At 50.1% G+C, this 22,907-nt stretch overlaps 1 protein-coding gene and 1 pseudogene across 1 annotated transcript; both read left to right on the top strand.

The window, feature by feature from the left end:
- Positions 1 to 9,250: 9,250 nt before the first annotated feature.
- LOC128570846 (acireductone dioxygenase-like) lies at positions 9,251 to 9,677 on the top strand (annotated as a pseudogene).
- Positions 9,678 to 12,117: 2,440 nt separating this feature from the next.
- LOC128570900 (polyunsaturated fatty acid lipoxygenase ALOX15B) lies at positions 12,118 to 20,984 on the top strand. The gene is made up of 14 exons (XM_053570496.1): positions 12,118 to 12,331; positions 12,413 to 12,638; positions 12,935 to 13,016; positions 15,209 to 15,331; positions 15,621 to 15,724; positions 16,820 to 16,992; positions 17,197 to 17,343; positions 17,439 to 17,642; positions 18,500 to 18,586; positions 18,703 to 18,872; positions 19,022 to 19,143; positions 19,229 to 19,329; positions 19,409 to 19,579; positions 20,001 to 20,984. The coding sequence occupies exons 1-14, from the start codon at positions 12,185 to 12,187 to the stop codon at positions 20,178 to 20,180; spliced, it is 2,037 nt and encodes a 678-aa protein (XP_053426471.1). The 5' UTR covers positions 12,118 to 12,184; the 3' UTR covers positions 20,181 to 20,984.
- The last annotated feature ends 1,923 nt before the right edge of the window (positions 20,985 to 22,907 follow it).

The raw sequence follows: 22,907 nt of genomic DNA, 5'->3' as shown, positions 1-22,907 counted from the left end.
TTGCCCTGACTTGTCATTGTAAGCTGGAAGAGTAGTTCAGGTCCTATGCTTCAGGGAATGATGCACAGGAAAGCGTGGTGCAATCTGCCAACCTCGGGACAGTGCTGCTTTCAATATCCATGAATTAAATGACTAGACTTTGGCAATGAAATTGGGGTGAGGACAGATGGTTCTTCCTGTTCTGGGAGCCAGGAAGGGGAGTAGAGGGACTGACTTCTGCGAATCTTGGTTCCTGCAGGGTGGGTTGGTCTGTTACCATCTGGAGACTTACTCATTCATACTAAAGCTGTTTGATCACCTCCACCAGGGACATTCTACCTCGTCATCCACCCAGTCTGGATCTCTGGTCCTGGACCCAGAGAAGGGTGAACTATCCACACATCTATCCCCTCTGCTCACAAGAAACATTGACCCCACCGTTTTTAAAAGCACATCCAGACACTGTCTTTAATCCTCACACAACCCATTTTACCCACAGGAAAACATTCCCAAGGGAGAAATTGCTTGTCCAGGGTTACAGATCCGGCAAACGTTGGGATGAGGAAGCAAATCTGGGCCTTAGGGTACCTCTCAAGGATGCAACAGGGAAGTGTTGCCTGTGGCAGCCCCGCTTCATAGCCCCTTGATTCTTTTCTGCCAAGAGCTCAATTTAATCACCATGTCAATGCTTGAGTATTCAGGTTATTGAAGGGTTTGACTTGGCAGGATCCGAACAAAAACATGTTTACATTTCTCCAATCACTGCCTTAAAAAGTACAGTCTGTTTGTAAATTCCCATGTTTTCTTTGCTTAAACCAGATTGAATTTCCTACCTGCTTGAAAAGTCCACTCTAGCCGCTGGGTGTGATGGCACACCTATAATCCTAGCACTTTGGGAGGCAGAGGTGGGAGAATAGCTTGAGCCCAGGAGTTTAAGACCAGCCTGAATAACAACAGGACTCCATCTCTACAAAAAATGAAAAAAAATTAGCTGGGTATGGTGGTGTATGCCTATAGTCTCAACTACTCGGTGAACTGTGGAGAGATGATCACTGGAGTCCAGGAGTTTGAGATGGCAGGGAGCAGTGATCCTGTCACTGCACTCCAGCCTGGGGGACCTGCCTCCAAAAAATTTTTAAAAGGCTGTCAGGGACTGAGAAGGAGCTCGTGTCTGTGCCTTCACTCCATCCCTCATGCTGGCTCTGTTATTCAGGAGAGGAGGGCATCATTTGATCCCTGGACCTCTATCCCCCCTCACTTAAGGGACATGGTGAAGGCTGAGCTGCTCAGGAGATTTCCCTGGTCTGGCTGTGACAGCTACTGCCATCCCTGAGCAGCCATCCCTGCCCAGACAGACTTATGCCGAGGTGAGTTCCCCATGAAGCAAGAGAAGTTGAAACTTCATGGTCCCTCACCAGCACACTCCCCTTCCAAGGCCCCCTACCTAAATTTTGTATCCTTTCTCTTAAAGAGGGTCTTTAAAGTTAATTAAGCTTCAGATCCCCCACAACATCTGGATCTAGCCCTGGGCATGGTTCCCTGGGGTCAAGGTTCAGCTTCACCCCAGCCTTCATCACAGAGAACCCTTCAAGAGCAGCCACGGGGTTGCTCCCCTGCCCAGCAGGCACTCCTGTGTCCTCTCTGCATATGGTCCTCTTTCTGTGTCTGATGGCTGCCTGGGAAGCCTGGGTGGGCATCCAGCTCCAGCTGCTCTCTGAACCCTGGGGACAATATTCTCCTCACCCTTGCAGGGGTGCTGGGCCAGGTTGACCACTGTTTCCATCCCAGGCCATCTGCATTATGCTCCTCCTGTGTTTCAGTCTAGCCCCACCCAGCCAGGAGTGAGCTGCCTGTCTGCTGCTCTGCAAGGCACTTCTGCCCCTGTAAATGATTATTCCAGAGAGTTGTCACTTGGTGTTTCCTGGGAAGAAAGGTAGCCTTCAGCCTGGATGCTGTCTCCACCAATTCCTATCCTCTCCCTCACCTCCATCGGTCCTCTAGTGGAAATGGAAGGATAGATTTTGGCAGGATTAGTTCCATAAATTCTCAGAAACACTTGGGATGAGGGTCCAGGTGAGGGGAGCTGGGCCTGTTGTTGATGTCTCTCTTCAGAACATGGCATACTTAGTATGCAATGGCTTCAGCTGTGGGCCTAATTCCATGGCCACAGAAAGTCACTCAACACTCCGTGACAGCAGGATTAATATGTGCATTTTATGAATGGGTTATCGAACCAGCATGGGTTGTTATCACATGCCATTTTTTTAATGCCAATCACAATTAACTTGTATAACACAAAACCCTCATGATTTTTTCATTACAACATAACAGTGGCCCATTTGATTGATAAGTCTTCATGACTGCAAGTTCACAGGAGAGGAGGCTTTTCTTTCTAGTCCACCTCCTCCTCCAAACCACTACACAAAGCAGTATGTGTCCGTAGCCATCCACATTTTGGCCTCACCACCAGTCCCTTTATCACTGAACAGCACAGCATCTCCTAGGCCTCTCTCTTGGTCCTGATCACCCACTCCCAAGCTGTGTGCCCCAGCAGAATATCCCTGTGACTGCCACCAGCATACTGCCTGATTGGAGGCCACATGGGATCTTATGCATGTGACTAGCAGATTCATGGGATCATCTCTCCCAAGGGTACAGCCTTTAGGCCAGCAAGCATAGGCACCTAAAGCTCCTGCTATATTCTCTGCTGGGGTAGGGTGGGGGGAGATAGTGGCTCCAGTTGAAACAAGATGCAAGGGACCGCATGCATGGCATTGAGGGGCTGCTGTGGTAGGCTCCAAACTTTACCAGGCCCTAAAAGGGGGATGAGATGGGACCAGTACTGAGCACTTTACCTTCAGTGCTGCCATCAAATGACAGAAGCCTTCCTGGTTCCTGGAGGACAGGCCCAAACCAGGTCTTTGTCTTGGTGGATCCACTGGGCCCTGGAGCCTGAGTGTGGGACAGCCCTGTGCATGCTGAGGTGGGACTGGGTGATCTCCAATTGTTCCTGGACCAGACCTGGTCCCAGAAACTGCGTCTTCCAGGAGTTAGTGCCTTGTGGAGAAGGTGCAAGGGCACACCTTGTGATGACACAGCTTTCTCAAAATGTTCTTTCAGGAGCCAGAAAGGAGGCAGACTAAGTAGAGGTGCTGCATTTTTTTCTGAAACAGGAAGAGATTTGGGCCCATATGTGTGCTAAAGGGAAGGAGCCACGGCTGTAAGGCAGACCCTGGATGCAGAGACTAGGGAACAGGTTCTGATATCCAACAGGGACAGATCCAGGCTCAGGGGGAGGGATCACCTTGGATGGGAGGAAGGGAAATCCTTAGAAGAGGATTAGCTGGGGACTGGTAGCAGGGCCTTTATGAGCTAGGTAGCCGCAGATTCCAGAACTTCCCATCAGAGGTTTCTCTTTTCTCATTGCAGTGGAAGGTAAGTTCATCTTCTGAGCATGTTGGGGGGAGGGAGGAATACTATTTTACTGAATGTTTGCTATGTTTTAGAAACTGTACTAAGCACTTAACCTGAGAAATCTCATTTAAACCCCTCAACAATCCTCTAAGTCAGGTGCAGTGGGCTCTTTGTGTCTTTGGGTTCTGCATGTGAAGATTCAACCAATGGCAGATGGAAAATATTCAGGGAAAAGAAAATCCACAAAAAAAAACAGTATAACCAAAAAAAAAAAAAACCAACATAGGGCGATGCCTGTGGCTCAGTGAGTATGGAGCTGGCCCCATATACCGAGGGTGGTGGGTTCAAATCCAGCCCCGGCTGAACTGCAACCAAAAAATAGCCGGGTGCTGTGGCAGGCGCCTGTAGTCCCAGCTGCTCAGGAGGCTGAGGCAGGAGAATCGCGAAAGCCCAAGAGCTGGAGGTTGCTGTGAGTCCTATGACATCATGGCACTCTACCAAGGGTGGTAAAGAGAGGCTCTGTCTCTAACCAACATAATATAACAATTATTTACACAGCATTTGCATTACATTAGATATTATAAGTAATCCAGAGATGATTTGAAGTGCATGGGAGGACATGCGTACGTTATATGCAAATACTGTGCCATTTCATATCAGGGACTTGAGCCTGGAGGATTTTGACCTTACATGGGGGTCCTGGAACCAATCCTCCAGGATACTAAGAGACTACTGTACTATTATATCTTCATTTCACAGATGATAATGTTGAAGCTCAGAAAGGTCATGTGACCTTCCTAAGATTACAACAGTTACTAAATGAGTATCAGAACTATAATTTTCAGCCAGGCACAGTAGCTGCTGCCTGTAATTCTAGCACTCTGGGAAGCTTAGATGGGTTAATCACCTGAGGTCAAGAGTTCGAGACCAGCCTAAGCAAGAGTGAGACCCTAGGTCTACTAAGAACAGAAAACTAGTCAAACACTATGGCGGGCACCTGTGGTCCCAGCTACTCAGGCGGCTGAGGCAAGAGGATTGCTTGAGCCTAAGAGTTTGAGGTTGCTGTGAGCTATAACACCATGGTACTCTACCCAGGGTGACAGAATGAGACTCTGTCTAAAGAAAAAAAAAGAATTTTCCTAAATTCTTAAACTCTACACTATTAATAAAAAGGCAAGTCGAACATAGTGACTCACAGCTATAATCTGAGCACTTGCAGAGGCGAAAGTGAGAGGATCACCAGCCTGAGCAACATAGTCAGACCTTCGTCCCTACAAAATATTATTTTAAAGTTAGCCAGATGTGGTAGTGCATGCCTGTCATCCAGTTACTCAGGAGGCTGAGGCAGGAGGATCAATTGAGCCCAGGAGTTGGAGGCTTCAATGAACTATTATCATGTTGCTACACTGACGGGGGCAACAAAGTGAGACTCTGGTCTCTGAAAAAATAAAAATAAATAAAGAGGCTAGACTTGATGGGACCATGTTCCCAAGGAATGGAAGTAGCTGTAGACAATCTTTTCCTCTGAGATAGAGAGGAAGCAGAGAGGCAGAGTTCACAAGTTTTTAGTAGGAAGAAAATGCTGCCAAAGACCTTCCCTTTCTGTGTCCTCAGTGTCATCAGAGGCAGGGATGGCATCAGTAAAATGAATGGGCAGGGAATCAGGTGAGGATTTGAGATGGCTTTGGAGAGGGGTGGGGGTCAGAGAGGAAGTTGAGGAGGAAAGGAGATCTCTACGGAATTCCATATCTCCTAGGTCTTCAGCCTCCCAAGATTCAGAATCCTGGGTGTGGAGACCCTGAGGAAAGGGCCAGTCTGGTGACAGGTATTCTCTGATCCTTAGTGCCAGAAAGCACTAAGAAACCAAATGGCACCTGAACAAGAGGAGACCCCTGGGTTGTGGGATGGAGTGTGGGGGATGCTCAGAGAAGGTGGGGGAGGCCAGAGGCCTAGGGCCTCCCATCATTGCTGGGGTCTGTTTGGCCATTGCTGGAGGCAAGGGCTCCCTCCTTCCCACCAGAGAAGGCTCCCAACACTAGACAAAAACAAACTGAGTTTTGGATGATTTGGATTTGCTTGTTTGGAAAATGTATTCAGGAATTACCAGACAGCTTAGAGAAATCAGCAGTTTGCCTGGGATTGGGAGTTCTTACATTCACAGAGGCCCCAGGAGGCATGGTTTTAGTTTTCTCTAGTGTGGCTCAGCACCTATGCAGGGGCCGGGGAAGTGAATGGGGCTCCACCAGGGCCATCTGGGGCAAGGCGCTGTAGCAGCTGAATACAGCAGGGTGGGAAGTGCCTTAGACATTCACTGGTTTAAAATTTATGCTCTTGTCAGATACCTTCCTTGAATCACATGGGGAATATTTATTGTTGGGAAACAGTCTGCCTACCACTTCTGAGAAATCCACAGTACCCCACAGCTCATCAGCAACACCAACATGGCCACAATGGGCACAGTTAACCTGGCATCTTGTGTGACCTCTCCACTGAACACAGGTAATTGGGCCAGAGCTGGGTCCCTCTCCCAAACTGGGTTAGTGAGAACCCTTTGCTGGTGAGCTTGGAATTGGAATGAAACACTCCAAAACCTGTCCATTTACTGTCTTAAAAATATATAAATGCAATCTATAGTGGCAGCCATTCTCTGCCACATAAACTGGAAACAGAAAGAACTTGTGGCTGGTGGGGGGAGGTGCAAAACAGACATGCAGAGAGGAGAGATGGAGACCATTCCCTAAGTTCTCACAATGCTCCAGTTCCTGACTCTGGCTGTCCGATCTATATTCCTAGCCTTGTGTCCTTATAATAAATTCTCCTTTTTGATCAAGTTATCTCTAGTGAGTATCTGTTACTTACAAATGAAAGAGTCCTAATTAACCCAGTCTCCCCAGTAGCTAGAGCACTTCAGTCTTTTCTCTCTTCTTTTATGGTTATACAGCTGCCTTGGGCCGTATGTTACCTAAAAGATGACATTAGGGTTTTGTTTTTTTCCTTTTCTTTTTTTGAATAAAAGGAAAGTTTATTTCTTTTTATACAAGTACCTTCAGGCCTTTCCAATTTTACAGTTTACATTCTTACATATAATTCTAGAGGATTAAGAAAGGGATCGATTTTTATAAGCTGAAGAGGTCAAGATGAAAGTGTTTTTTCTGGTGGCACCTGTGGCTCAGTGAGTAGGGCGCCGGCCCCATATACTGAGGGTGGCTGGTTCAAACCCACCCCAGCCAAACTGCAACAAAAAATAGCTGGACGTTGTGCCGGGTGCCTATAGTCCCAGCTACTTGGGAGGCTGAGGTAAGAGAATCGCTTATGCCCAAGAGCTGGAGGTTGCTGTGAGCTGTAATGCCGCAGCACTCTACTGAGGGTGACAAAGTGAGGCTCTGTCTCTAAAAAAAAAAAGAGAAAGAGTTTTTCCTCTGATTAGATGATTTTAAAGCCATCGTATTTACTATGAGGTATTAAAGCTCCAAATGAAACTGTGGTTCTCCATTCTATGGGAGAAGCTCATTTGCTTTTGTCTTCAACAGAGTTCTCAGCCTCTCAGCCTCCATCATGGCACTAACTGGCTACACATGAGTTCCTGGACACATTTCTAAATATCTGGGCCAGTCCTCGCCAGGTATGTTTAAAGAAACTGCTATTTAGGACCCTATAATAAAGGAACGCTTTATGAAAGGATATGACCAAACAAGGTGCAACAATCTCACAGACTGCTAATGCACACTTTATTGCTGGTGACGTTCATGTAGGGCAGAGTAGCAGCATCATAATTTGCTACATGTATCAGCAGCAGCCAAGACCTGGAACACTCCTCCTGGCTACCGTCTCCCAAGCAGATAGGAGGAAAGCAGAGAGGCTGGACAGCCAGCAAGGAGTACGAGGATGATACTAGGCTTCATTGTCTATGGCTACTCCAGGCAGCTGGTTGTCCCTGTCGGAGTGCTATGATGAAAGACTCTGAGGCCACACAGGTGGGCAGGGGGTGAAGGCTTACCATGTGTACCATGTGTACTTGCTGACTTTATCACATGCATGACAGCCAGCTCAGTGCCTTCCTTGTAGCACACTCATAAGACATGTTGAATGAATATCTGACAAGATTGTCTAAGGGATCTCTATGGTAAGATGAGTGACACTGATGCAGAAAGAAGAACATGTGAGGAGGAGCAGGACAGAGCCAGAGACATGTGATGCTCTCAGTTCAGGAATCTAATACACAGGTGTGGCAGATGGGATTCACAGAGCACTTTTTTCATCTCCCTCTGACTAACACTTGCTCATCTACAAAACTCAGTGTGTGGGCGGCTCCTGTGGCTCAGTGAGTAGGGCGCCGGCCCCATATGCCAAGGGTGGCGGGTTCAAACCCAGCCCCGGCCAAACTGCAACCAAAAAATAGCCGGGCGTTGTGGCGGGCGCCTGTAGTCCCAGCTGCTCGGGAGGCTGAGGCAAGAGAATGGCGTAAGCCCAAGAGTTAGAGGTTGCTGTGAGCCATGTACCGCCACGGCACTCTACCCGAGGGCGGTACAGTGAGACTCTGTCTCTACAAAAAAAAAAAAAAAACTCAGTGTGAGCCTTCTTACTGATGGGAAGTTTTCTTTGACGTGGTCCATTCCCACGTCTGCCTGAGATAGACCTCTGTGCTAATCAAGATTCTTCTGATTCGGGTAGCGCCTGTGGCTCAGTCGGTAAGGCGCCGGCCCCATATACCGAGGGTGGCGGGTTCAAACCCGGCCCCGGCCAAACTGCAACCAAAAAATAGCTGGGCATTGTGGTGGGCGCCTGTAGTCCCAGCTGCTTGGGAGGCTGAGGCAAGAGAATCGCGTAAGCCCAAGAGTTAGAGGTTGCTGTGAGCCGTTTGACGCCACGGCACTCTACCCGAGGGCAGTATAGTGAGACTCTGTCTCTACAAAAAAAAAAAAAAAAAAAAAGATGGAAACTTTACATCTTTTGTATTAACCTGGATAGAGTTAAAATACATTCTTCTTAGTAAAGTATCACAAGAATGGAGAAGCAAGAATCCAATGTACTCAATTCTAATATGAAGCCAGTAGATCATCTAACACCCACAAAAGAGCAAAACTCAAATCAATTCAAGGTGAAGGGTGGGGGACTGAGGGAGTGAGGAGAGGGGAGGAGGGAGGCAGGGGGCAGGGGTGGAGGTTTCTGTGTAAGGCACACCTCTTGGGGGTGGGACACAATCATAAGAGGGACTTTATCTAACAAATGCTAACAGTGTAACCTAATTCTTTGTACCCTTAATGAACCTGAAAAATAAAAACAAAAATGGAAAATGGAGAACCAGATCACGAGATCTAACATCTGAATGACAACTGCAACAAGAAAATAGCCCCGCATTGCGGCAGGCGCCTGTAGTCCCAGCTGCTTGGGAGGCTGAGGCAAGAGAATCGCGTAAGCCCAAGAGTTGGAGGTTACTGTGAGCTGTGACTCCATTGCACTCTACAAGGGTGACATAGTGAGACTCTGTCTCAAAAAAAAAAGATTATAAAGGCCCCCTGAGAGCACTGCACAGTTCATAAAAATAGACTACACCATGGCACATCATTGTGAAATTATGAAAGCTGGGAGGTTCTAGACCAGCCTGAGCCAGAACAAGGCCTTGTCTCTAAAAAAATAAAAATAGCTGGCGTTGTGGGGGGCACCTGTTAGTCCTAGCTACTTGGGAGGCTGAGGCAAGAGAATCGCTTGGAGCCCAAGAGTTTGAGGTTGTTGTGAGCTATGAGGCCATAGCACTCTACCAAGGGCAACACAGTGAGATCTGTCACAAAAAAAAAAAAAAGGAAGACCATAGGGCAGCAGAGAGAGCTGGATGCTGATGAATCTGAAAATGATCCAGAATTAGAAAAGATTCGGAGAGAAACTACTCCTGGATGGACATAATAACCATAACCAAAGATAAACTGCCAAACCGTGAAGAAAAGATTAAGGTGTTTTATGAGGAGCACTTACACTTGGACAATGAGATCCGCTACAACCTGGACGGGATCTTTCATACTTCAATGTACGAGATGCCAAATGGACACATGGATCCAGATCTACATGGAGAAAGGGGACGTGACAACGCTCCCTGCAGGAATCTATCACTGCTTCATGGTGAACGAGAAGAACTACGACAAGGCCATGGGGCTGTCTGTGGGAGACCCAGTGTGCACAGCATACAACAGGCCGGCTGACCATTTCACTGCTCAGGAACAGTACATGAAATTTCTGACACAGACAGCATAGGTTGGGAGCAGTCTGGTCAGGGCTCCCCCTACTCAATATGCACTGTCACCCTCCTGTTTTAAGTTTGGTGTCCATCCCTAGCTCTAGCTGGTATCCCCAAGTCTAGACTCCCTCTAGTTCAATTTCTCTAGAAAATAAATCTCACGCTGGCTGTAAAGTTGGGGAGGAATCTTTTCCTACTGGTTGTGTGAGGTGCAGAAGTATATGGGAGGATGCCTAACTGCACTTAATGAACTTTCATCAGATGGCATCCTGTTTTCAGTGTCACCTGTGCCCCACACTCAGAAGCATGTTTCCCAATTCCTATGACTTTGGGGGTTTTGAAGTGGGAACTGACCTACATCTAGACTTTCACTATTCTCCTGTCTTGTCGAATCAGTTGCTGCATCTCCATACTCATTTTCTTGTCCTTGTAGGTTTACGCTGTAAGGCTGGTGAGGTTTCAGGAGATGAAGAAAAGATGTCCGCTTCCTAATAACCGGGTGTTGTGGTGGGCGCCTGTAGTCCCAGCTACTTGGGAGGCCGAGGCAAGAGAATCGCTTAAGCCCAGGAGTTGGAGGTTGCTGTGAGCTGTGTGACGCCACGGCACTCTACCCAGGGCCATAAAGTGAGACTCTGTCTCTACAAAAAAAAAAAAAAAAACGATGTCCGCTTCCTGCCACAGGGCACCAGGCTGCTCTGCTTCCCCTGCTACAGTCCTCCCTGTCCCCATTGGCACATCCCTCAAAGATGCCTCTCAAAGATGAAGGCTTGTGTGCATGTTTACCTGGAATTCTATCCCCGGTCATTCTCCAATCTGGCTTCCACCTCCCCACCCCATCATACCACAAACTGCTGTAGGCAAGGTTGCCAGAGTGACAGATGGGGATTCTGCTGTGTGCGGTCACATAGAAGTGGGTTGGTCAGGCCAGGCAAGGTGGCTCACCCCTGTAATCCTAGCACCCTGGGAGGCCAAGGTGGGTGGATTACCTGAGTTCACGGGTTTGAGACCAGCCTGAGCCAGAGTGAGACTCCCATCTCTAAAAATAGTGGGCATTGTGACGGGCGCCTGTAGTCCCAGCTACTGGGAAGCTGAGGCAAGAAAATTGCTTGAGCCCAAGAATTTGAGGTTGCTGTGAGCTATGACACGATGGCACTCTACCAAGGCTGACAAAGTGAGTCTCTGTCTCAAAAAGAAAAAAAAAGAAGTGGGTTGGTCTCCTCAATCAAACTCGTCAGTGAGCAGCACAAACTCAAAGATCTCCTTGTTGGTAGATCCTGTGATTTCTGTCTCCCTCTTGTTCAGCCTCTTTGCAACAGGTGACACAATTAGCCTATGTCTTCTGGGCTGTCATGAAATGCCCTGTCCTGGTTCTCCTCCTGCTTCACGGACTGATCTTCACTGCTTTTATGTCCTTTACACAACTTCCAAATATCAGAGGGCCTTGGGACACAGCTGGCTGTCCCTTCTCTTCTCCACCTACAGCATGTTCTCTGCTTAGTGATCTCCACCGGCCTGTGGCCTAGACACACCTGTGCACTGCTGACTCCCTCCCTCTCTGAACTGGGTGCCGAGGTGTAGTTTCTTCACTTGGTTGTCCAATGGGCATCTCAAACTTAGCATTTCCAGGCTGGAAACCTCAAGTCTGTTATTTCCCAAAATCTAAAATCCATAACTTCCCCTGACATCTCTTTTTCCCTCGCTCCCTCACTCTTCCCTTTCCCTCCTCTAACAAACTAAGCTCTTCTTAATTTCAGGTCTTTGCAGGGACAGTTCCTTCTACACAAAACCCTCTTCCCCAGGTGAATTCTTTATCAGATCTCAACTCACATGTCACCTCCTCTGAGCCTAGAGGGTTTTCCCTACCTCTACTTCTCACTCCCTCACATCAACCTGTTTATTTCCTTTATAGCACTCATCATCATCTACAGTTGTATTATGTGTTTGTTTGTACCTATTTATTTTCTCTGACACTGATGTTTAATCTCCACCAGGGCAAAGACTGGGTCATTTCTGGGCCTGCATTCAGAGCATCTAACATCGGGCCTGGCACAGAGTTGATTCTGAAAATTAGTGGAAAGAAATTAAATAATGGAGATAGTCCTAGCAACATTGTGGGAAGAGTGGAGGTGGTTCTGCAGAGGTCAAGAAGGTTCTTCGGGTCAAGAAGGCAAACAACCAAACAAGGGGGTGCGGTGCAAATGAGCCCCCACTATAGCTAGGTCCCAACTCTAGTTTTCTGGCCTGGCACCACCACTGAAAGATCCTGTTCCCCAAACTTCAGGACTTCCAGTCCTCCCTGTTCCTACTTCCGCACCCCTCAGTTCCACATCCCAGCCCCTTGCCACTATCACCACCACCACCACCCCCGCCCGGCCCAGAATCTAGCAGGCTTTGGGGGGCGGAGATAGGTCCCCAGTTGTCCTGGAGTAGATGCTAATAAGTAGCTTTGCCTGAACGCAGCATGGCCGGGGCGGGGCGGGGCGGGGCGGGGCGTGTCCTGAGGGTGAGGAATCTTGTTCAGCAGCCTGGCTCGCAGTAGACAGCCAGACTCAGGCTGGCACCATGACCGAGTTCAGGGTGACGGTGTCCACTGGGGAGGCCTGCGGGGCTGGTACTTGGGACAAAGTGTCTGTCACCATCGTGGGGACCCGGGGAGAGAGTCCCCCACTGCCCTTGGACCATTTCGGCAAGGAGTTCTCTGCCGGCGCTGTGAGTGCGTGGACGGGGGGCAAGGGGGGAGTGAGGGGGCAGGAGGGACGGGCCTCCGCATACCTAACCTCCTCACCCCAGGAGGAAGACTTCAAGGTGACGCTCCCTCAGGACGTGGGCCAGGTGCTGCTGCTGCGCGTACGCAAGGCACCCCCGGCATCGCGCGGCCTCTTAGGGCACCTGGTCCCGGATGCCTGGTTCTGCCGCTGGTTCCAGCTTGCGCTCCCGCAGGGCACTCCGCTGCTCCGCTTCCCCTGCTACCAATGGCTGGAGGGGACGAGGAGCCTGGTGCTGCGGGAGGGGGCAGGTGAGGGGCAGGGGCCGGCTGGGGCTGCACGTAGGGCGTGAGAGGCGGAGTGGGCTGGGTTGGAGGAAGGCCAAGTGGAATGGAGAGGTGAGCCGGGGTGTGGCCACCGCGCAGCCAGCGGACAGAGACTGGGGGCCGGTGGCGCCATCGGGAGGCGAAGGTGGCAGCCTGATGTGGGAGAAACTGTACTTATGTGTGTGGGGGGGGATGGCAGGGGATGGTATTTGTAGAGGGGAGAGTAGCTGGAGCCAGAAATGGGGAGGGTCCCCCTGCCACCTGTTCCCTTCCTCCCACAGCCAAGGTCTCCTGGGCAGACCAGCACCCCGTGTTCCAGCAACAGCGCCAAGAGGAGCTGAAGGCCCGTCAGGATATGTACCAGTGAGGAGGGGCTACTGTTGGGGGGAGGAAGTGCCCAAGAGATGAGGCGCAGGCTTGCGTGCCACTGGCCATTGAATAGACTAAAGCTCCTGCCTCCACCTCTCCTAGCAAAGAGTCCGCCAGAAACGAGCAACATCTGCATCACCTGGGAACTTGTTAGAAATGCAGATTCTCAGACCCTCTCAGAGTGTGGGGAGTGACAATTTTTGTTTTAACAAGCCTTCCTGATGACTCTGGCACCCACTAAAACTTGGAAACTGCTGCCCTAAATGCCTTACCTTTGCTGGTGTCTTCCTTACCATGGGACTTTTTCACACATCAGCTTGTATGTTCTGGGAAATATGGGCAGAACCAGAAATATAGCACTCAGGCCCTGGGAAACTCACCCTCCAAGGGGTAAGTTGGGGCTCTTTCTGTGCTCTTGGATCAGCACTTGAGGTCACAGAGGAGAGCTGGGCCTTGGGGGCCACCCTGGCAGAGGATACAGGCTGCAAAGGAGCTGGGTGGCTGGGGAGAATTTTCAGGCACAAAGCTGTGAATTGCCTGTAATCCTAGCACTTGGGAGGCCAAGGCTGGTGGATTGCCTGAGCTCACAGGTTGAAGACACACCTGAACCAGAGCAAGATTCCATCTCTAAAAATAGCCAGGCATTGTGTGGTAACCTGTAGTCCCAGCTACTCAGGAGGCTGAGGCAAGAGAATCGCTTGACCCCAGGGGTTTGAGGTTGCTGTGAGCTGTGACGCCACAGCAATCTACCGAGGGTGACAAAGTGAGACTGTCTCAAAAAGAAAAAAAAAAAAAAAAGCCAGGAATTGCACTCAGACACAGATTTTTTAAAGTTCTCTATCCCTAGGTTTGCAGAGTTTTATTCTTAGTTTTTGAGGACACGGTAGCCACAAGCTCATTTGGTTCCTGGTGGTGCTACATGTGTTATGAATTCTACCCCCAAGAAAACCATTGCACCAAATCCGTCAGCAAATCTTGAGATCTACAATGTTCATGGAGACCCAAGGCCCTGCCAAAAAGAGCTGTGAGATCTTAAACAAGTCATTTAATCTCTTTGATCCTTATTTTTTTCTGCGAAAGAAACTAAGAATACCAATCTCATTTGGGGTATTAGAAAGAACAAATGAGAAAATGGTTACAAATGCAGCTAGTCAGCTGCCAAGTCTCACACAAATGTGTGCTGATACTGTTGTTCATGAAGTCTCTCAGTTAACTGTGCTCCAATTCTCTAGACCTTCAATAATTAAAGTGAAATCTCAGATCCACAGCATCAGCAACACTTGGGAGCTTGTTAGAAATCAGAATCTGCATTTTACCAAGATCCCTTGGTACCCACATTGAAGTCTAAGAAGCAGAGTTTGGCTACCACCTGGTGGCAGTCTATGTCAATTGCAAATTGCACCTTAAAGTTGAAACTTCAAATCCAAAAGTAGTTGTTGAATGAACCAAAGAATGAATGAGTAAGGAACGTACTGACAGAGGGCCCTCAGTTTGCAGGGATATGATTTTACCATTTCATCCAAAAAAGGTCTGTGTTACCTGTTTGATAGTAGGATTTAGAGATGCCTTAGGCCAGGGCAGAGTAAACCACTGTTGTTCCCCTAAGCTGTGGAGGCTGAAGTTCCCTTCCATAAAATATGCCTACCAAAGGGAACTGAAATCTTCCATGCAGCCCCTGTCTCAGGACAATCTCCCCTCTAGATGTGTCTCTGTGTTAGTCAGGAACTTTATAGTTGCAAGAACAAAAGCCAACACCATCTAGTAGACAGAAAAAAGAGCAGTTTGTCAGCAAGACACAGTACTTATAGAAGTACAGGCAGGAAATACCCACACAGTGGAAGGGGCTATAGTTAAGTCTCTGTGTTTATATGCTATAATCTAGATATCCTGAGAGAGACCACCAGTTTGGCTCAGCCCTATCTCAAATTCCCTGGGAAGGACTCTAATTGGCCCAGCTCTAGTCAGGTGTTCAGCCCTACACCACTCACCTGTGATCAGGGAGAAATTCTCACTATGCAAACATGGCAACCTGTTGATGGAGGGGAAGGGCAGATTCCAAGAAGGCTCTTGCTCACAGAAGGGGGCTGGCTCTGACCAGGGACCCCTAAGAGCCTGCCACTTCCTCTGCCCTAGTCAAGGGACTCCCTGTGGCCTCTTGATGACCACCTGCCTGCTCCACCCTCCAGGTGGAAGACTTACATCCCAGGATGGCCTCACTGTCTTAATGAGATGACTGTCAAAGACCTGGACCTCAACATCAAATACTCCACAGTCAAGAACACTAACTTTTACCTACGAGGAATCTCTGCGTGAGGATGCCTGCCCTATCCTACCCCTGGGCCTCAGATGCCCTATGACCCCTGCTCCTGCCCTCCCTTACTCAGCTACCGCCCTCCTCAGTGATATGGGTCACACACCCCAATCCAGGACATAGCCTCCTGCCCACCACTAATTCCCACAGGCAGTGTCCACCTTAGGGGAAGTGATTACCTCAGGCCCCAGAGGCTGGTTCAAGATCCCAGGAGGGACAAGGCTGGCTGAAGGAGAAGGTCACCTGGGGTCTCCAGGACCCCTTCCCACCCCTCACATCCTCTATAGGTTTGCAGACCTGAGAATCAAGAGGCTGCTGGGCCGCAAGGGGCTCTGGAGGAGTCTGCATGAGATGAGAAGAATCTTCGGTTTCCAGAGGACCCCAGCAGCTGGTGAGGAGCTTGGGCTGCAGCTCTCAACCCATGGCTTTCAAAGAGTCTCAGGGGAAAAAAAGCTCCAATTCACTGTGTGACCCTGGGCAAGCCCTGTCCCTTCCTAGACCTTACTTTCCCCCACGGAGACAGAAGAGAATATGGATGGAGGGTTCTCTGACCTCTCAGTGCCTTCTAATCTAATAGACATCTGCTGAGCAGCTACACATCAGACAGTGGGTTAAGGGCTGTGGACACAGTTTCTGTACTCATAGGGCCTGCCGCTGAGCAGGCCAGTGGATATTAATTAGACCGAAATGACCTGTTTCCGTTGTGAAACATGCTCACTAGTTCCAGAGAATGTGTAAAAGGGGTTGTGCTCTAGTCTGGAGGTGACTAATGCTGGGACCTCAGAGGTGAGCAGGCATTAGCAGTGCCAAGGACGGGGTCTGGGGCAGAGAGAGTTTTAGGCTCAGGGGACAAAGAATATGAAGGCCCTGAAGACAAAAGGGTCAGACACCTCTGGAGGAAGTAGGAGAGGAGCACGGGGCCCAGACTGTTCAGAACCGTGTGGGCCACATAGAATGTGAGCTTTCCACAGTGCAGTGGGAAGCCGATGGCTGGTTATCAGCTGAGGAATGACATGGCGGTGTGCCCCTTGGGGTGGGTTGTTGGGGCGAGCGTGGAAGCAGAAGGATCAGCCATGAGTCTTGGTGGAGAGGACGATGGACTAAGAGGTATTTAGGGTTGGGGGGTAGCTGCCAAGAGAGGTCCCCAGGCTCTGCCACAGGCAACTGGGTAGATGGAGTTGCCATTCCCCAGGGATCCAGACAATGGGAGAGGCCTGACTGGGAGGAGGAGCCCACATTTGGTCTCCGACATGTTGTATTTGAGGCTGGTGAGTCACCCAGGGGGGATATCAGGTAGCTAGTAGGACAGGTGGGCTGGGGCCTAAGATGTGCAGTTTGGTGAAAGGACTGAAGTCAAGGGGCCAAAGGAGGTCACCCTGAGAAAGATATAGGGTGCCCATGATGGACCCAAGAGAAACCACTGTTTCTCAGGCTGAGACCTGTGGGACCAGGGGTGACCCAGTCCCCACATCCCCCACCCTTGCAGAGTATGTGTATGAACACTGGAAGGAGGACACCTTCTTTGCCTCCCAGTTCCTGAATGGCTTTAACCCTGTTCTGATCCGCCGCTGTCGTTACCTCCCAAAGAACTTCCCAGTCACTGATGCCATGGTGGCCCCAGTACTGGGCCCTGGGACCAATCTACAGGCTGAGCTGGAGGTGAGGGGGACAGGGGTCCAGGTCTTCTAAGTGCCTTGGAAGGGGTATATCCACATTTGTTGGGGACCTGCTGTGTGCTGTGTGCCAAGCATGCCCTCTCCCCAAACATACTCCTCTCCCAGCCCTGTATCCTCTCCCTTCTACCATACCCCTATCCTTTAGAAAACCAAGTGACAGCCCCAGTTCCCCTTCTTTCTCCTACAGAAGGGCTCGCTGTTCTTGGTGGATCACGGCATCCTCTCCGGCATCCAAACCAATGTCATTAATGGGAAGCCTCAGTTCTCCGCAGCCCCAATGACCCTGCTGTACCAGCGCCCAGGGTCTGGGCCCCTGCTACCCATCGCCATCCAGGTCTGCAGCTGGCTAGGGGCAGGGCAGGGTTGGGGGTGACTGAACGGCTAGCAGACACTCATGGCTCCCTGTCTCCCCCACTGCCTCACCGCCAGCTCAGCCAGACACCTGGACCCAACAGCCCCATCTTCCTACCCAGTGACGACAAGTGGGACTGGCTGCTGGCTAAGACCTGGGTGCGCAACGCCGAGTTCTCCTTCCATGAGGCCCTCACGCATCTGCTGTACTCTCACCTGCTGCCTGAGGTCTTCACCCTGGCTACACTGCGCCAGCTGCCCCACTGCCATCCACTCTTCAAGGTCAGTGCCTTGGCAAGGCAGCCCAGACTGGGCCCAAGTCTGGAAGTCCCTGTGATTGGGCCTTCCCCTGGGTCTGGAGAGGGCACTTCTTAAGGGAGACCAGACAGGATTAACAACCATCATAGAAGCCCAGATCCAGAAGCTGGCAAACGTCAAAGTGTGAACATGGCTTTGAAGGACCAACATATTTTCTGCAGTTTCTAGTGATGGAGGAGCCCTCAGAGGGAGATCCACACACTCTAGGTCAGGTTTTGCAGATCTCAAGGCCCTGCTGAGTCTTCAGATGGCAAAGACTTATCGCCCCTACCCAGATCTGAGGCATCTACTCTGTGAAGGGCAGGATCCTCTCCACCCCACAAGGCGGGGAGTGGGGGGAGCGCTGCTCTGTCACATTCTGACTTAGACAGTCTCCTGGGTCCTGGATGCAGGCCTTGTTCGGTCTCTTAATCCTGGCTGATTCTTCCCAGCCATCCACAGCTCCCAGGGCCCAGCACTCAGAAGCGAGCTCTGGTGGACGGTTCCACATTGCCAGGCCCATAGGCCCTGGTTCCCATGGGGTTTTATCTGCCCAAGGGTTAGGAAATCACAGATGCCCGAGCTTCACAGAGCTCATCCAAATCAGACCCCTTATTGACAAAATGACCTGCTGCCCAGAGAGAGGAAGCAGCAAGCCCAGGGTCATGGAACAAGATGCTGGTGGATCCCAGTCTCATCACTGGGCATAAAGCACTGCCCCTGTCCTGGGCTGTCCCTGTTGTCTCTTCGCTAGTGATATACAGGGCTTGTGCCTCTGGGAGGTCTGGGGCCAGAAAGACCCAGGCCCGCCCCCCCAGCTCTGTCATGCCTGCCCTGCACAGCTGCTGATCCCGCACACGCGGTACACCCTGCACATCAACACCCTCGCCCGTGAGCTGCTCATCGCCCCCCAGCAGGTGGTGGACAGGGTAAGAGTGCCAGGGGAGGGCCATTCCTTCAATTTGTAGAATCTGGGATCCCCCACACCAGTGCTACCTCAGGCTCTGGAGTGAGGAATCTGGTCCCCAGGAGTCCTGTCTCCCAGTCCACAGGCCTTGGCATTGGAGGCTTCTCTGAGTTGATACAGAGAAACATGAAGCAGCTGAACTATTCTGACCTGTGTCTGCCTGAGGATATCCGGAACCGAGGAGTTGAAGACATCCCAGGATACTACTACCGGGATGATGGGATGCAGATCTGGGGTGCAATGGAGCGGTGAGTGGGCTGTCCCCAGTGGGCTGAGGCAGGCAGACTAGAAAGGAGAGAAGGACCCAGAGAGGCTCATGACAAGGAGCAGGGCAAGTCATTCATGGCGCCCGGCAGGGGCATTCCTCAGAGAGGCTGAGACTGGGTGTACTTTGCAGCTTTGTCTCTGAAATAATCAACATCTACTACCCAAGCGACATGTCTGTCCGAGATGATAGAGAACTCCAAGCCTGGGTGAGGGAGATTTTCTCTGAGGGCTTCCTAAGCCGGCAGAGCTCAGGTATGGAAACCTTAGCCCTTGGGTTCCACCCTCAGCCCCACAGCCTGGTCCTCAGGCCCTGTCCCCAGCCCAGCTGTCCCCACAGGTGTGCCCTCCTCACTGGAGACCCGAGAAGCCCTGATGCAGTATGTCACCATGGTGATATTCACCTGCTCAGCCAAGCATGCTGCTGTCAGCGCTGGGCAGGTGAGGAAAGGTTAGTGCTAGGGGGTGGAGGTGGAGGTGGCCTGGCTCCTTAGCCTCATTCAGCCCTTTTGGCCTTCAGTTTGACTCCTGTGCTTGGATGCCCAACCTGCCACCCACTATGCAGCTGCCACCACCCACCTCCAAAGGCCAGGCAAGGTCTGAGGGCTATATAGCCACCCTCCCACCGGTCAATGCCACATGTGATGTCATCATTGCCCTCTGGTTGCTAAGCAAGGAGCCCGGAGATAGAGTGAGTGCAAGGCTGGGACACTGGCCAGCCCAAACTGGGATAAGGGAGGGTGTGTTGTTTACCCTCCTAGCCCAGACCTGACCCTGCCATCAAGTAGCTGGTTCCCTTTACCCACTGGACCTTCCAATGGGACACATGAGCCTTAGAAATTTCACAGCGAGGGTCAAATGGCCAAATGAGATGATGCAGAGAATCCCCCTTGGCTGCAAAGGGGTGATTATGCTCCTTTGAAACTCCAAATTGACCTGTTTAAGGGGAGGGGCATGAATCAGGTCTGGTCAAAGGCTGTTTCAGGTCTCTCAGGGTAGGGGCTGGGACCAGAGCTAGCTAAGGCAAGCCAGCTGCTCAGAGGATAGGAACAGGAAATCTGGCATGTGAGACCTTAGCAGTACCCTTACCTAGCCTCATGATTTGTCCCTAGAGGCCCCTCGGCACCTACCCAGATGAGCACTTCACAGAGGAGGCCCCACGGCGGAGCATTGCCACCTTCCAAAGCCACCTGGCACAGATCTCAAGGGGCATCCAGGAGCGGAACCAGGGCCTGGCGCTGCCCTACACCTACCTGGACCCTCCCACCATTGAGAACAGTGTCTCTATCTAAATCCTGGGAGAACATGACCTGCATGAATTACACCTCTTTGGCCACATCACTCTAGGCTAACCAGCACCCAGAAAAAATGACCCCCCAAAAAAGCCTCTATGTGATTCTCCTGGGACAACCGGGCCCCATACCCACACCCTCACTCCCTCACATACACAAAAAAGAAGAGAGAAACAAAATCAAAACAGAGAAACCAAAAAAAAACCCCAAGAACAGAATCTCAGGATAGTAGCACCAAGCCTTTTGAAGACTCCAAGCCTCTAAGTGCCTGCATAGCCCCAGAAGGGTATTGCTAGCTGGGTTTTTTTGGTGCTCCATTCCAAACAATGGATGTTCCATTCCAAACAATGGGGGGAGTGCATGCTCCTGCAGTGAGCCTACTGACCACTGCTGCTTGGACCTCATGCTTTCCTAACTCAAGGGCAACTACCAAGAAGTGACTCAGCCTGGAGACTGCCCAGGAGGTTGATTGTGACCTACTGTCCCAGCTTCAAAGTGAACAAAACACTGAAAAAGGGTCACCAGAAGCCAGGCAGAAGGAGGAGGACCACTCCCCAGTCAGTGCTGACAGTGCCCACATATACTTCGTTAAAAGCTTCCCCCAAAGTTGGACAAAATGTGCATGCATGTTATAAAGCAGGTGCCATTTCCAGAGAATTAGAAAATACCACATCACTCATACCTTGCCTTCTAGATTCCATCTTCAGTGATGGAATTCCAACATTTCATACATATTCCTTATTTCTGTTTTTCTGGCTCAGAGTCAGTGAGCATCCATTAAAGGAAAAATTGTGTCCTTTTGAATTCGCCTAATGATTTCCATCTCTGTCTCATACTGCAGGTCTGAGTGCTTTGGGTTTTTTTTTTTCAGTTTCACTAATTGTTATAAAACAAAGTAGACAAAATGCAACATTGATGCTATCAAACACAGCCATTGCCATAAATGGAAACAGGGCTTCAGAAAGGGCAGGCTTGACTCACAGGCAGCACCAGATATCTTCATTCCTCATTGAGACTCAGTGTACCAAAAATGGTTTAGAGACGTGTGTATGTTAAACTTCTTTGGTTTCAGTCACTAGAAAACAATTCCTGCTAACGTCACAAAAAAGGCATTTGTGGAGAAGAAACTGAGTGCCTTGAGAAATTATCAAGTTAAACCATGCAGTCTTAGGAAGGATCAGAAACCCAGGAAGCTCCAGGCAACTAGAGCACAAGAACCAATGGACACTGTCCCCAGACACTGCCATGGGAATAATAAAGCTCCAACCATTTTTTGTACTCGAATGATTTGCCTCAATGTACTCTGCCTCTACCAGGCAGAGTCTGTTTGGCTTAACTCAGAGTGGCAGAAGGCACTGGTCATTGCAAGAGAGAGTCTGTGCTCACCAAATACTTCATGTTTTTCCTAGCATTTTCTAGCCATGTGACAAGTTCTGGTCAAAGGCCTATGAGAAGAGACATGTGTGTCCCTTCCTAGATGAGGCAGTTAAGAGCTGGTATGCCCTGCTTACTGTGAGGCTGCCTCAGAGGCATGTTCCTGATGACAGGAGCCCTGTCCTGGCTTCTGTCACTAAACTGTAAGCTCAGGAGGACAGGGTCACAGCTGCCCACCACAGTGCCTGTCACACTGCTAGTGCTCGATAAGTTCACATTGAATGGAGAAATAATTCCTAAAACCCTTTTTCATTTACTTATTTATACACAACTAGACCATGAACTTCTTAAAGATAAGAGCTGGCTCCCGTTCTAATTTATATGCCTGGTGCCCGGCACTGTGCTGCTACATGACAGAGACCCAACAAATGTTTGTGTAATGTTGGATGATGGGAAGAATGATTGGATAGATGCATGGCTGGATGCATGCACATAGGTGTGGATGAATTAGTGAGTTGGAGGGCAGATGTGCCCTAGTCAATAAGCTGGTGTTTGTTTCAACGTATGTCTTTTGGGAGCAACTATCATCTCCTGGAGAAAATGAAGAATCACAGCTCAGCAGTGAAATTCCAAACAATCAGGCCCTATCACCTTTGCAGAAGCTACCCCCACCTTCACTGCCCAGGCTCTATGAACTTATGAGCCCAATGAGCTCCCTGTCCCCCCCACACACACACATGTCCTAGTCTTTGGCTTTTCGCTGATCAGCCATGAGAAGAGAAAGTATTACAGGTAACATCCACCACTAGGAGAAGTCCACTTAACTCTCCTTGGACTAGAGTAGGGTCTTCCTCACAGACAATGAGGCATTGGGCATCCAGGCCCCAAAGTCATGCTGTGGAGACTTCTACCCTAATTGGAACAACCAGCCAGAGGGGGAGGAGCAGCCCTCTCTTTGCCTTCTCTGATGCCATTTCTACTACTCTAGGTCTTGCATCTGGAAAATGAGGGGGTCCAGGAAAGGGAAGAGAGAATGGAAAGTCCCAGAAATAGGGCAGGACTAGATGGAGTGAGTCACCAGCGCAGGAGGAAGAAAAGGATGTGGGTATGTAGTAGCAAAAGGAATAGAAACTGGCCATGGTGGCTCATGTGTATAATTTCAGCACCTTGGGAGGCTGAGCAAGAGGATTGCTTGAGGCCAGGCCAGCCCCCCTCCATCTCTACAAAAAATTTAAAAATTATCTGGGCATGGCAGCACCTGTAGCTCAGTGAGTAGGGTGCTGGCCACATACACGGAGGCTGGTGGGTTCGAACCCAGCTCGGGCCAGCTAAAACAACAATGACAACTGCAAC

The sequence above is a fragment of the Nycticebus coucang genome, chromosome 18 (genome assembly GCF_027406575.1).
Source record: "Nycticebus coucang isolate mNycCou1 chromosome 18, mNycCou1.pri, whole genome shotgun sequence".
Taxonomy (NCBI): Eukaryota; Metazoa; Chordata; class Mammalia; order Primates; family Lorisidae; genus Nycticebus; species Nycticebus coucang.
The sequence above is the reverse complement of the archived record's forward strand: the minus strand, read 5'-3'. Positions and strand labels throughout refer to the sequence as shown.

Coding starts and splice junctions, on each gene's coding strand:
- LOC128570900 (XM_053570496.1), top strand. CDS start 12,185: ATGACCGAGTTCAGGGTGACGGTGTCCACTGGGGAGGCCTGCGGGGCT. Junction 12,332..12,412: donor AGGAGTTCTCTGCCGGCGCT/GTGAGTGCGTGG, acceptor TCCTCACCCCAG/GAGGAAGACTTCAAGGTGAC. Junction 18,873..19,021: donor ATCTGGGGTGCAATGGAGCG/GTGAGTGGGCTG, acceptor TGTACTTTGCAG/CTTTGTCTCTGAAATAATCA.